General features: G+C 41.5%; 1 protein-coding gene across 4 annotated transcripts in view; it reads right to left on the bottom strand.

Moving 5' to 3' along the window:
* Positions 1-12,319, bottom strand: part of PLOD2 (procollagen-lysine,2-oxoglutarate 5-dioxygenase 2) — a 178,863-nt gene that overhangs the window by 75,806 nt on the left and 90,738 nt on the right. For all 4 annotated transcript variants that reach the window (XM_068280760.1, XM_068280761.1, XM_068280763.1 and 1 more), the window contains exon 4: positions 2,032-2,195. In XM_068280760.1, coding sequence (XP_068136861.1) covers positions 2,032-2,195 — 164 coding nt within the window. The remainder of the gene's footprint in view (positions 1-2,031; positions 2,196-12,319) is intronic.

Genomic DNA, 12,319 nt, shown 5'->3' with positions numbered 1-12,319 from the left:
GGACCGGAGCCTGACTGCACCATCCGGAAATAGAAACCAATGGGAAACAGAAAGCACAGAACACACTGGCTACAAACACCTGACGTTCTACCCCACTTCCTATGCGTATTCTAGCGGCCATTTTGGATGGTGACACATGGGCCAAGCATTTCTGGAGTGGAGCAGCAGTGACTAAAGTGCTGGAGCTGTTTAGCAGTATGTCGGAGGTGGAGGTGAGGCCTAAACAGCGGAGGGCCTGATTCTACAGGTGCACCTTCTGCTGACCTCCCAGACCCCAACAATTATATCGTTTTATTTATAACTTTTACCAAACGGATCCGGATCGCAGCCGTATACATACCTGATGCAACCGGACCGGATCCGGTCTGGTCATCTGGTCCGTTTGGCACAGAAACGCAAGTGTGAACGGGGCCTAAGCATGTTAAGCTCACTTTTAGGGCCCTTTTCCACTAGCAATCACTAGCATTCGCGCTGAACGCTAGTGATTGCGATTCAGCAAATGCACAAAATTTTGTGGCGATTTTCCGACGTTTGCGATCGCGATTTTGCTATGCTATGCATTGCATAGCAAAATCGCGGCAATAATCGCTCCGCCGCGCGATCGCATAAAAAACGAATCACGGTAGTGGAAATGACCTACCGCGATTCCTATGTTAAAAGCAAACTGTAGCGATTTGAAAAATCACTAGCGGTTTGCGGTTTTGCGATTCAGCCATCGCAAATGCCGTAGTGGAAAAGGGCCCTTAGAGGCATTGTAAAGTATTGTCTTACTCATAGGCATAGCTGAAGTTTTTCGTTTAAGTTTTCTCCTAGGTGATATTTTTACATCTTATGAATAAAATACCTTCAAAGCCACCAGCAAGAAAATACTCAGAATAATTTTGACAGTACTTTTTCACCTGCTTTTCGGTACTTTTTCAATTGCAGAATGCGGACAGGTTATTTTAAACAGAAGATTAAAATTATCTCCTAGGAAAAAACTTAGGAAAACAAAAGTGAATAATATTGGGCCCAGAGTGCTATATTTACTCCTCCTGCCATCCCCAACTGCCTAATATTTCATCTGACATCAAACGAAAAATACTTCACCTACGTGTTGTTAATCTCATGTCAGATGATATATTAGGCAGTTGGGGATGGCTTGAAATTTTCATTGAACTTAACTTGGAAGCAAAATTGCCCTTATTCACTCGAATATTTAGCAAAAATTTCCTGTATACACCATGTAAAATCTATGCTGAAAAGAAATACTGTTGGAGACGAAGTACACCCAGCCATATTGGGCCAATGAACACTAATATACAGGGTGGGCCATTAATATGGATACACCTTAATAAAATGGGAATGGTTGGTGATATTAACTTCCTGTTTGTGGCACCTTAGTATATGTGAGTGGGGAAACGTTTCAAAATGGGTGGTAACCATGGTGGCCATTTTGAAGTTAGCCATTTTGAATCCAACATTTTTCTATAGCATTTTAGTAAGAGAGCTTTTTGGTCCTTTGTAGCCCCTTACACACTCCCTATGAGTTCAGGTTCACCATGAGCTTGCTGGGTACTCTGGGTGTTTCAAGTGCTACTCCAGAGCCAAAATAATCCATGACATGCACTGATAGGATCAACCAATCCAAAACAGTCTGTATGCATGTTGGATTATTGTGGCTCTGACACATCATTGCATTCCAGCGGTTCTGTAGATGTGGTTAATGTGTACATATAGCAATAATCTCTTACTGACCTTGCACATAAGAATATTTTTGGTGGGGCATATTACGGTGCTGCCCTAAGTCAGCAATAACCAATCACAAAAGCTGTGATCTCAGGTTGGATTCCTAGGAGTCAAATCTTTAAAAAAATAAAAAATATGACTGGCTGCCTAAGACTGTAAGATCATCATTTTTGGGCTAAATCAGAAGTTCATATGTCTTTGGAATTTAATCCCCATCCAACATATAAAGTAGCATGGAGTGATTTTTTTTCAGAAAGGCATTTTGGCTTAAACTCCAATAAAATAAAAATTTAGAAAGATTACCTCCTGAATTAAGAAATCGTTTCCCACTGCGCACCACTGGGTACTTGTCAGCTAATCTTTTGTCAGGCCATACCAGCGCTTCTGCAGAAAACACAACTTTGTGGTTTGTTTGCTGGAACTTCTTGAGTAATTCTTCTGGGCCACCAGAAAAGATGACATCATAGCTGGAATGCAAAAAATATTCCATTATTATTATTTAGTATTTATATAGCGCCGACATATTACGCAGCGCTGTACAGTGTATATATATATATATATATATATATATATATATATATATATCTTGTCACTAACTGTCCCTCAAGGGAGCTCACAATCTAATCCCTACCATTGCCATATGTCTATATTATGTAGTGTAAGTACTGTGGTCTAGGGCCAATTTTTTTAGGGGGAGCCAATTAACTTATCCGTATGTTTTTGGAATGTGGGAGGAAATCGGAGTGCCCGGAGGAAACCCACGCAGACACGGAGAGAACATACAAACTCTTTGCAGATAGTGCCCTGGCTGGGATTCGAACCAGGGACCCAGCGCTGCAAGGCGAGAGAGCTAACCACTACGCCACCGTGCTGCCCGTATGCTGTGATATTAAAATCAAATTTCTACTGAGCAAGCCATAAAACTATAATTTAAAAAGGAACTGCAGTGAAAATAACGTAATAAAAAAAAAGTGCTCAATTTTTACAATAATTATTTATAAATGATTTAGTCAATGTTAGCCCATTGTAAAATCTTTTCTCTCTCTGATGTACATTCCGGCATTTATCACATGGCGACATTTTTACTGCTGGCAGGTGATGTCTGTGGAAAGAGATGATGCATTTTTGGCAGTTGAAAACAGCTGTCATTGCCCACAATGCAACAAGGTTCCCGCAGTGTGAGGTCAGTACCTAGGTGCTGACATCACACTGTGGGAGGGGTTTCACCACAATATCAGCCATACAGATCCCCCTGATGATCCGTTTTAGAAAAGGAAAAGATTTCTCATGGAAAAGGTGGTATCAGTTACTGATTGGGACAAAGTTCAATCCTTGGTTACGGCTTCCCTTTAGGAATGAGATTTTGATTCTTACACTACCCCTGAAAATAGATGAATGAACGAAATAAAGAAACATTTAAATAGTTACATAGACACAAACTACCAAATTAAAAAAAAGCAAACAAACAAAAAACTAAAAATATGTACTGGTATTTGTTCATTTGACGTACAGCTATTGAAGCACCAGCCAAGTAATATGGTTTCGCTTACCAGCTTTTACTTTAATGTCCGTATTGCAATCCCGTCAGAGAGAGACGAGAAGCAGATGCAAATTTTCATACTAACTTGTTGGAAGAAAAGGAAGTTCATAAAGGAAGTATGCGTGATGATAAACTGGGGAAATCAACATTTAAGCTGTGAAATGGAAAATACAAGTTTTGGAACGTAACCCAGAATCACACAATGAATAGACACATGTCTTGACTTTTCTGTGTCACACCTGGAGCATTTTGGAAGGAGGTGTAAAAATAGCTCTTAAATATTAGGCTGCACTTACAATGGCGTTAAGAATCAATATATATTAGGAAAAGGTGGATAGACACAGATCATGGTCATTCACATGCCTGTTTCCTGTGGCTAGTACATACAGGTGTCCACATGCATGTTGAGACTTTTATGCATGGAAGTGTATTGTGGCTTGTACAGATTCATTTGCACACAAAAGTTTCGGGCCTCTGTATTGGAAGACATTCATGCATGTGAATGAATGCGAGGTGCGCATATGCAAACATTTTTGCAATGACAAAAGACCAATTTAAAGGGACACTGTAGGGGGGTCGGGGGAAAATGAGTTGAACTTACCCGGGGCTTCTAATGGTCCGCCGCAGATGACCTGCGCCCGCACAGCCATTAAACAATGTTCCGGCCCCGCCTCCAGTTCACTTCTGGAATTTCAGACTTTAAAGTCTGAAAACCACTGCGCTTGCATTGCTGTGTCCTCGATCCCGCTGTTGTCACCAGGAGCAAACTGCACAGGCCTAGTATGGTCTGTGTCTGTGCAGTGTGCTCCTGGTGACATAAGCGGGATTGAGGACATGGCAACACAGGGGCAGTGGTTTTCAGACTTTAAAGTCTGAAATTCCAGAAGTTAGCTGGAGGCGGGGCCGGAGCGTCGGTGAGTGGCTGCGCAGGCACAGGACATCTGCGGGGGACCATTAGAAGCCCTGGGTAAGTTCAACTCACTTTCCCCCGACCCCCCTACAGTATCCCTTTAAGCCCAAGGAGAACCAATTGCTGCAGTGTTGCAGCCATATACGTTGTGTGAGTGTGTTCTCCCCTTGACCTAACCTTGTTGTTCACCCTGTTCCTGCCAGATTCTGATCTTGGCTTGACTACCCCCTCTGCTTTCAACTTCTTGTCTGAACACCTGTCCTGTTTCTGTCCTCAGCTCTGTACTACGCCCAACTCCTGCTTGTCGGAAAAGCGGTGCTGCTGCCCACCTCTGCCTAGTCTGACTACTTATTTTACTGCCATGATCCACAAACTAGAAGGATTCATCTGCTCACTTGCTTGGTTCAGCTAATCAGCAATCCTGCAACTGGCACAGCACTCTACCAACTGGAGCTCTCTACAAAGTGGTCTACAACCTAGCCATCCTGCCATTCATTGCCCACAGTGTCCAGTTTAGAGAAGTCGTGAACATAGAATTTTCAGTTTGCCAACGGCGAACAGGCGAATCTGGCAAACCACCATAGACTTCAAAGGACAGGGGAATTTTAAAATCTACAAAAGACTGTTTCTGGCAACAAAAGTGATGAAAAACTTGTTTCAAAGGGTCTAACACCTGGATAGGGGCATACCGGAGGGGGATCCATGCCATAAATATCACCAACATTTACTGAGTTGACACAAAGTTGGGATTTAATCCCTAAATGACAGGGAATCATTATGTACAGCTCTGGGTGTCAGTGGGCTGTGGAGTGTCTCACTCAAAGAAATGTAATAGTACTATCAGAATACAGAGAAATATGAATGCACTAGAGTGGTTCTGTGCCTTCAACTTAATGAGGCAACAGCAGTAGTGTGTACACAGCTCTGGGTGTCAGTGGGCTGTGGAGTGTCACACACACACACACAAAAACACACGGGAGACTACATCAGTCTGTTTGGGATGCTTTCACAGAAATTGAGGAACAAGAACACAGGCCTAGCTAATGCTTTTCCTACCTATCTGCAGCAAGTCTGACCCTGCTCTCACTAACAGCAGCCATCAGAGAATGAATCCATTATAGCCACCGCAACTGCTTTTTGATAGGGGGGTGTGCGGTCCAGGAAGGGGTGCTAGCTGATTGGCTGCCATGAGTCTGCTGACTGTGAGGTAAGGGGTCAAAGTTTAGCTCAATGATGATGTATATGGGGTGAATCGAACACGCCAAATGTTCTCTGCACATGTGAACAGCGGATGTTTGCAGAATACTGCTCGCTGGCGAACAGTTCGGGCTATCTCTAGTTCCACCCCAGGGATGAGACAGGCAAAAACAGCGCAGAAAATGTGGGTGCACCAGGTGCTTCCATAGGCCTTACTGTGAATCATGGCGTAAGGTCAGTAATTTGAGCGCCATCAAAAGACTGAGCTAAATTTACTCCAAAAACAGCGTAATTCAGCAGCTGAATTACATCTTACTCCAGAGTCCATGGCAGCCTGGAGGTGAAATAATAATTAACGCCGCCAGGTCTTTTGTAGGAGCTGGGTGAGCCATTTTTTGGCTTTTCCCTGCCCCAAAATTTCCTTGCGCCTTAATTACATGTACACCAAGAGAAGGTGTCCTCTACACTGTGGTCTTTGCAGATTCAGGTACATGACAACACATTGTTTTCCTAGATCAGTTATTCTCTAACACATTTTCAATCTTAGTTATTTATTGTTTGGCTATGAACAAAGCCAGTCATCCACAAAAGTGAAACAGAAAAGTCTACTGGCAACAAGCCTATATATCTGTATATTTCCCCACCATCAACTTACATGCTACTCCCAGAGCAGCCTGAATGGTGAATACAGAGACAGCAGACAGTTTCCTATTTAAGAAGTGTCAGTCCTCTGTAAGATGAGAGGTGTTTAGGAAGCAAAGCAGGATGCAGGTGGACATGTTCACCTATAGGCTCACTGAATCAGCTTCCATGAGTGAGACAGAAACAGAGAATCTGGTTGAAGCAGCCAGACGTAAATGAAACCGAGTCAGTCAGTTATCTCACTGTCCAACTATGTGGTGGTACCTTCCCGTAGCTGTATGTCTTCATTACACAGACATTTATTTCTCATGTTAAGAGGAGCATTGTTCTGCTGTCCACAGACACGTGGGCTGTGAAACACTCTGTAGAGCTGTCTCCATTTCACAATAAAGTATTAGAGACCATAAAAGATTTATTCCATTGCATCACTTTCTTGGCATCCTTTGTGGCATTTTATTAGAGGACTGACAGAGACTGATTAATGATGCAAATTCTGGAAGCTTAAATTGAGGGTAGGTATCAGGAATTTTCAATGACTGCATGTTCCACAAACCCTGCATGTCATGTGCCCAGCTTAAAGCTGGGGGGGGGGGGGGGGGGGGGAACGGGAGGACATGCTAAGAGCCACTAAACTGTAAATGCATTCTAACAGGAATAATAAGAAACAAACTGAAAAAAAATATTTCTCAGTTTTCGGCCATTATACTTTAAAAATACATGCTTCCATAATTAAAACCCACGTATTGCATTTGCCCATTTGTCCTGGTTATTACACCATTTAAATTATGTCCCTACAATGTATGGCGACAATATTTTATTTGGAAATAAAAGTGCATTTTTTTGTGTTTTGCATTCATCACTATTTACAAGCTTATAATTAAAAAAATAATAATCTTTACATTGATATTTAAAAACTTTTTTTTTTTTAAATCAGCTTTTATTAACACATTAAAGCAGAAAAATGGAGCAAAAATAATTTTTGATGCAGCAATGCGTCACCAACCAGCACAAGATACAAATTACAGATATTGGCAATGAAAAAAAAAAAAAAAACTATGCATAAAATACAGCATTAGAATGTGCAGAACAATAAACCTACCAAGCACCCAGATACTTTGTAAATTATTGCAACCTTCACATTAAAATACAAGGACTTAAGATGTGGGACCAAATAATCTGTTACGAATCAGCTCAAAGTCAGCCAACCCTGGTGTATCAAGCCATGAACCCCACATTTTTTCAAATTTATGAGGAGCATCTCTGTGGGTGTAAATTAATTTTTCCATTTTTAGGTAGTTATTCATCTGTAAAAGCCAATCCTCAATTGTAGGAGGTGATGGCTGTTTCCACATGAATAAAATTAGTTTTCTAGCTTGGAACAGCGCTCTTTGAATCAATAGCTGAATATGGTCTGCCAAATTTGTTCCAGATACCAAGCCCAGGACACAGCTCTGAGCCGTTCTTGGGATGTTAGAGCCCGTTACCACATCTAGAGTATCGAATACTCCTTTCCAATATCTATGTAGTTGAGGACATTTCCATAGCATATGAAGTAAGTCACCATGGTCCCTACAACATCTAGCACAAATAGGATCTGAGCGCAACCCCATGTCATATAATCTCTTAGGATATATTTAAAAACTTTAGACCCTTAGGTAAATATTTAGGTTTTTTTGTTTTTTTTATGGTAATTTTTTTGTTTTTTGTTAAACATTTTATGTGGGTATTTTTGGGAGGGTGGGAAATTAGTAAATAATATTTTTTTAATGTAACTATATGTGTATTTTTTTTTCTTTTTACATTTAGATGTAGTTTTACTTTTTGGTCACAAGATGGCAGCCATGAGTTGGTTTACATGACGTCACTAAGCGTAACATGTATGCTTAACCCATTCGCGTTCCGTCGTTTTCACTTGAGAAATGTTCACCTCCCATTCATTAGCCTATAACTTTATCACTACTTATCACAATGAACTGATCTATATCTTGTTTTTTCCGCCACCAATTAGGCTTTCTTTGGCGGGTACATTTTGCTAAGAGCCACTTTACTGTAAATGCATTTTAACAGGAAGAATAAGAAAAAAACGGAAAAAATCATTATTTCTCAGTTTTCAGCCATTATAGTTTTAAAATAATACATGCCTCCATAATTAAAACTCACGTATTGTATTTGCCCATATGTCCCGGTTATTACACCATTAAAATTATGTCCCTATCACAATGTATGGCGACAATATTTTATTTGGAAATAAAGGTGCATTTTTTCCGTTTTGCATCTATCACAATTTACAAGTTTAAAATAAAAAAAATATAGAAATATTTCATCTTTACATTGATATTTAAAAAGTTTAGACCCTTAGGTAAATATTTTCATTTTTTTTTTTATTATTGTAATTTTTTTTGTTTTTTTTTTATATTAACATTTTATTTGGGTATTTTTGGGAGGGTGTGATGTAAACTATAGTTTTATAATGTAATTGTGTGTTTTTAATTTTTTTTACTTTTAGTTGTAGTTTTACTTTTTGGCCACAAGATGGCGGCCATGAGTTTGTTTACATGACGTCACTCTAAGCGTAACACATGCTTAGAGTGACGCAGGGGGGAGGCAATGGCCAGAAAAAGCACAGCTTCCGAGAGAAGCTGTCGCTTTTTCAGCGGGGGAGAGGAATCAGTGATCAGGCACCATAGCCCGATACATTGATTCCGTGGCTACCGAATCCGCGGCCGGGAGTGCGCGTGCACGCGCGCGGTAGCGCGCATGGTTCCTGGACGTAGTTTCTACTTCCAGGAACCAAAATAGGTTAAAGGACTTATGAGGCCTGATTTGTAAAAAATAAATAAAAAAAGTTAGATACCTGTGTGTGTTTGCAAGGCACGGAGGACGCCGTCCGTGCCCTCCGTGCCGTTCCGCCTGGTCCCCGCCGCTGAACAGCCCCCCGAACGGTCCCCGACCGCGCGGCCCGGGTTGTGCTCCCCAGCCTTTACCAAGATGGCAGCCGGAGCTGGCCGCGGCTGCGCAGTCCGCATAGCCGCGAGTGCGGCTGCACAGCTCTAAGGCCTACCCCCCGATCAACGTAACAGTAGCGTGGATCGGGGAGTTGGCCTTAGAGCTGCGCAGCCGCGCTCGTGGCTATGCGGACTGCGCAGCCGCGGCCAGCTCCGGCAGCCATCTTTGTGAAGGCTGGAGAGCCCGACCCGGGCCGTGCGGTCGGGGGGCGTTCGGGGGATATTAAGCAGCGGGGACCCGGCGGACTGGCACGGAGGGCGCGGACGGCGTCCTCCGTGCCTTGCAAACACACACAGATATCTAACTTTTTTTATTTATTTTTTACAAATCAGGCCTCGTAAGTCCTTTAAAGTGGATCCGAGATGAACTTTTACTCATTGCATAATTGTGTTCCTTTCCATTTGTTTATAGGGCATTTCTCAAACCAAATACTTATTTTGTTTTTGTTTTAATGCTCTAATTCCCTATAAACTAAATAAGCCACGCCCACAGGTTTTCAGAGAGCCAAGTTACTTTCAGACAGTAGCAAGGGCTCATGGGAGCTCAGTCTGGGCAGGAGGAGGGGGAGGTATTACTAGCCAGAGATTTCAGAGGAAAAGGGGAGGGAGGGAGGAGGAGGGGGGGGTTAGGTTTTTTTGCTAAGGGCTCTTTCACACTACAGGCAGCGGTGAAAGGCTAAAACGCTGCGTTTTGGCTGCAGGCGTTTTCAAGGCGTTTTGAAGGCGTTTTAACGCCTATACATTACAATCAATTGTAATGAGAAACGCAGCGGTAGGCCCAGAAAAAGCGCCTGGGAGCGTTGAAACGCAACGCTCCAAAACGCGGCGTTTAGTGTGAATGGTAAAATGAAAGTCTATGGACTTTCTTTTACCTAGGAAAACGCCAACTTCGGCCGTGGCGTTAAAACGCCGAAAAAGCACTCTGGTGTGAAAGGGCCCTCAAGATGCAGATAAGCCTGACTCTGTGTAATGTTTACAAACAACATGGCTGCTGTCATTGTATCACAGTAAGAAATATTCTTATTATATTAAAGCTGTATCTGTATCTAAACTTTAGATAAGATATATAGACAAGTTACTTGTTACAGTTAGCTTCTCATCTCGGATCCGCTTTAAAGGGACGGAGGGGGACGCAAGAGGCAGAAAAAGTGAGGCTTCCGAGAGAAGGGGGTGGGAAACTGTGTATTAATGATCGCCACTACTCAAATCAACTATGGAAGTGAATATTATCAGCACCGGAACAATAAAAAGCTAATTCTGTGTTTGAGGGGTGGGCCCCCTCTAGCTCAAGGGCCCTGATGTGGTCGCTACCTCTGCACCCCCTATTGATACGCCACTGATGCAATATCTTTTTCTAACCTATGGCACACACTGAACTATTTTTTATTTTTTTTTATAAATAATAATGGGCCATCAGGATGGATCACTTGGGAGAGGTCCCGAAATGGCAGGCTGTAGCCACACCACAGCTATGTTCTGTTACTTTTTGTATCCAGTTTTAACCTGTTCTAATAAAGTGGACCATTTAAAGAAGTGGTGCTGGGCTTCGCTTGGTGGATGTTGTTGTAGGGTGCTGGTGGTACACAGGGCCAGTCATTTGCACACTTCAGCCCAGTCATTCAAGTGCAGCTTTTCCTTGCTGTGGAGACTTCAAATATTAGAGACAGAGGATCAGCAGGACAGACAGGAAATTTGCATTGTTTAAAATGAAATAAGAAAGGTCAGCCTCCGTATTCCTCTCACTTCAGGTGTGCTTTAAATTTACTAGGATTCCAGAAATTCTACTTGTTGGCTTCAGTGAGAGTAGGAAGATTACAGCTGTCATCTGTAATGGTAAGTAACACTGGCCAGCTGTGGTTCTTCTACTCCCTTCCATTTCTCAAGCCTGACAAGTAGGCCTAGCACAGGAACAAAGAATAATGCAAAACTTTTATAATGAATATTTTTTTTTAAAGGCATTCTGGTAAAAAGTCAAGTTCCAAGCTGTGGCTGATAAAACAAAAATCCTGATGAAAGCTCGACTTTAGAAAGTGAGAGCAACATAGTTTGTTTATTAGAAAGAGACAGGCTAGATTAACACATGGAGATATAAAAGCTTTTACCAAATCGAAGCCCAGTCTAAGCTATGAGCATGTTTACATGTCTATCAATCCCGACAACGATCACATGGATTTGGTTTTCATGAACTGGTGTTTATTAACATCTCAGAACAAACTGATTTTGTAAAAGCTTTCCAGTGATTGGAGAGACATCATACAATCAGATATCACAGTGAGTGCTGCAGAAATGTAACATCTACTAACTGCTTTGTTGATTTGTTTGAAATGCCCCCCGAGGAAGTTTTGGCTTTGGCTATATAATAAATGGCTTTGCTGGGATACAAGCTTGTCCAAGCAAAATGGTTTTGATTTGTTTTTCCAGAGGTGTCAAACTAAAATAACTGGTACACGCCAAAGGCATTTACAAGTCACATCCATGCATTCCAACAATACAAAGAATAAAGGGGGGGACATAAATAAATAAATATTATATATGTATATATATTACATATATATATACACATATATATACACACACACACACACACACACACACACACACAAGAAACCATGAGCCTGAGATAAGGTTTTACTGCAGGAAAGTTCAAAGGGTCATTATTTCCTCTTTGTTTAATAGCCTAAAAGACAAAGTGTGGTTTTAAATCTGCAAATGTGACAGAATGATTTAATGTTGTAAAAAAGCTACTAATGCTACTAATGTTCTTTTCATTATCTGTACTACTCATACAAATCATTATATTGTACTTCTTTTTCAGTTTAGGTAAGGTTTGCTTTAAGGTGAGGCGTCAACTTACCCTACCCTGGTACTTATCCAGGTGACACATATACATTGGTAAAAAAAACACTTGTTTTATTACATATGGATACATTAATTGGCTTCTCTCTTAAAATTGCCCTAGATTATAGTAGGTTAATGGCTTTAGTAGAGACATTAGATTGTGAGCCCCTTTGAGGCATACACATAAAAAACAGTGATCAGTAAAAAGGGTGAAGTACTAAGCCATAGGCACACTTTGCATGGCAGCAGTTCTGGATGTGTGTCTGGCTTCCAGGGACATAGAGGGATGAATTGCATATTTAGGAGTGGTGTATCATGGGAGACCTTTCTTGCTCACATAAAGCAGAATAATGGCAAATCACTTCTGTTTTAGTAAGGAAAATGTATATTTACTGTGCAAGGGTTTTTGTTTTTCTCAGAACAACCATACTACCATAGACTTTGTCAGATGCACTTTGA

The sequence above is a fragment of the Hyperolius riggenbachi genome, chromosome 4 (genome assembly GCF_040937935.1).
Source record: "Hyperolius riggenbachi isolate aHypRig1 chromosome 4, aHypRig1.pri, whole genome shotgun sequence".
Lineage (NCBI taxonomy): Eukaryota > Metazoa > Chordata > Amphibia > Anura > Hyperoliidae > Hyperolius > Hyperolius riggenbachi.
The sequence above is the reverse complement of the archived record's forward strand: the minus strand, read 5'-3'. Positions and strand labels throughout refer to the sequence as shown.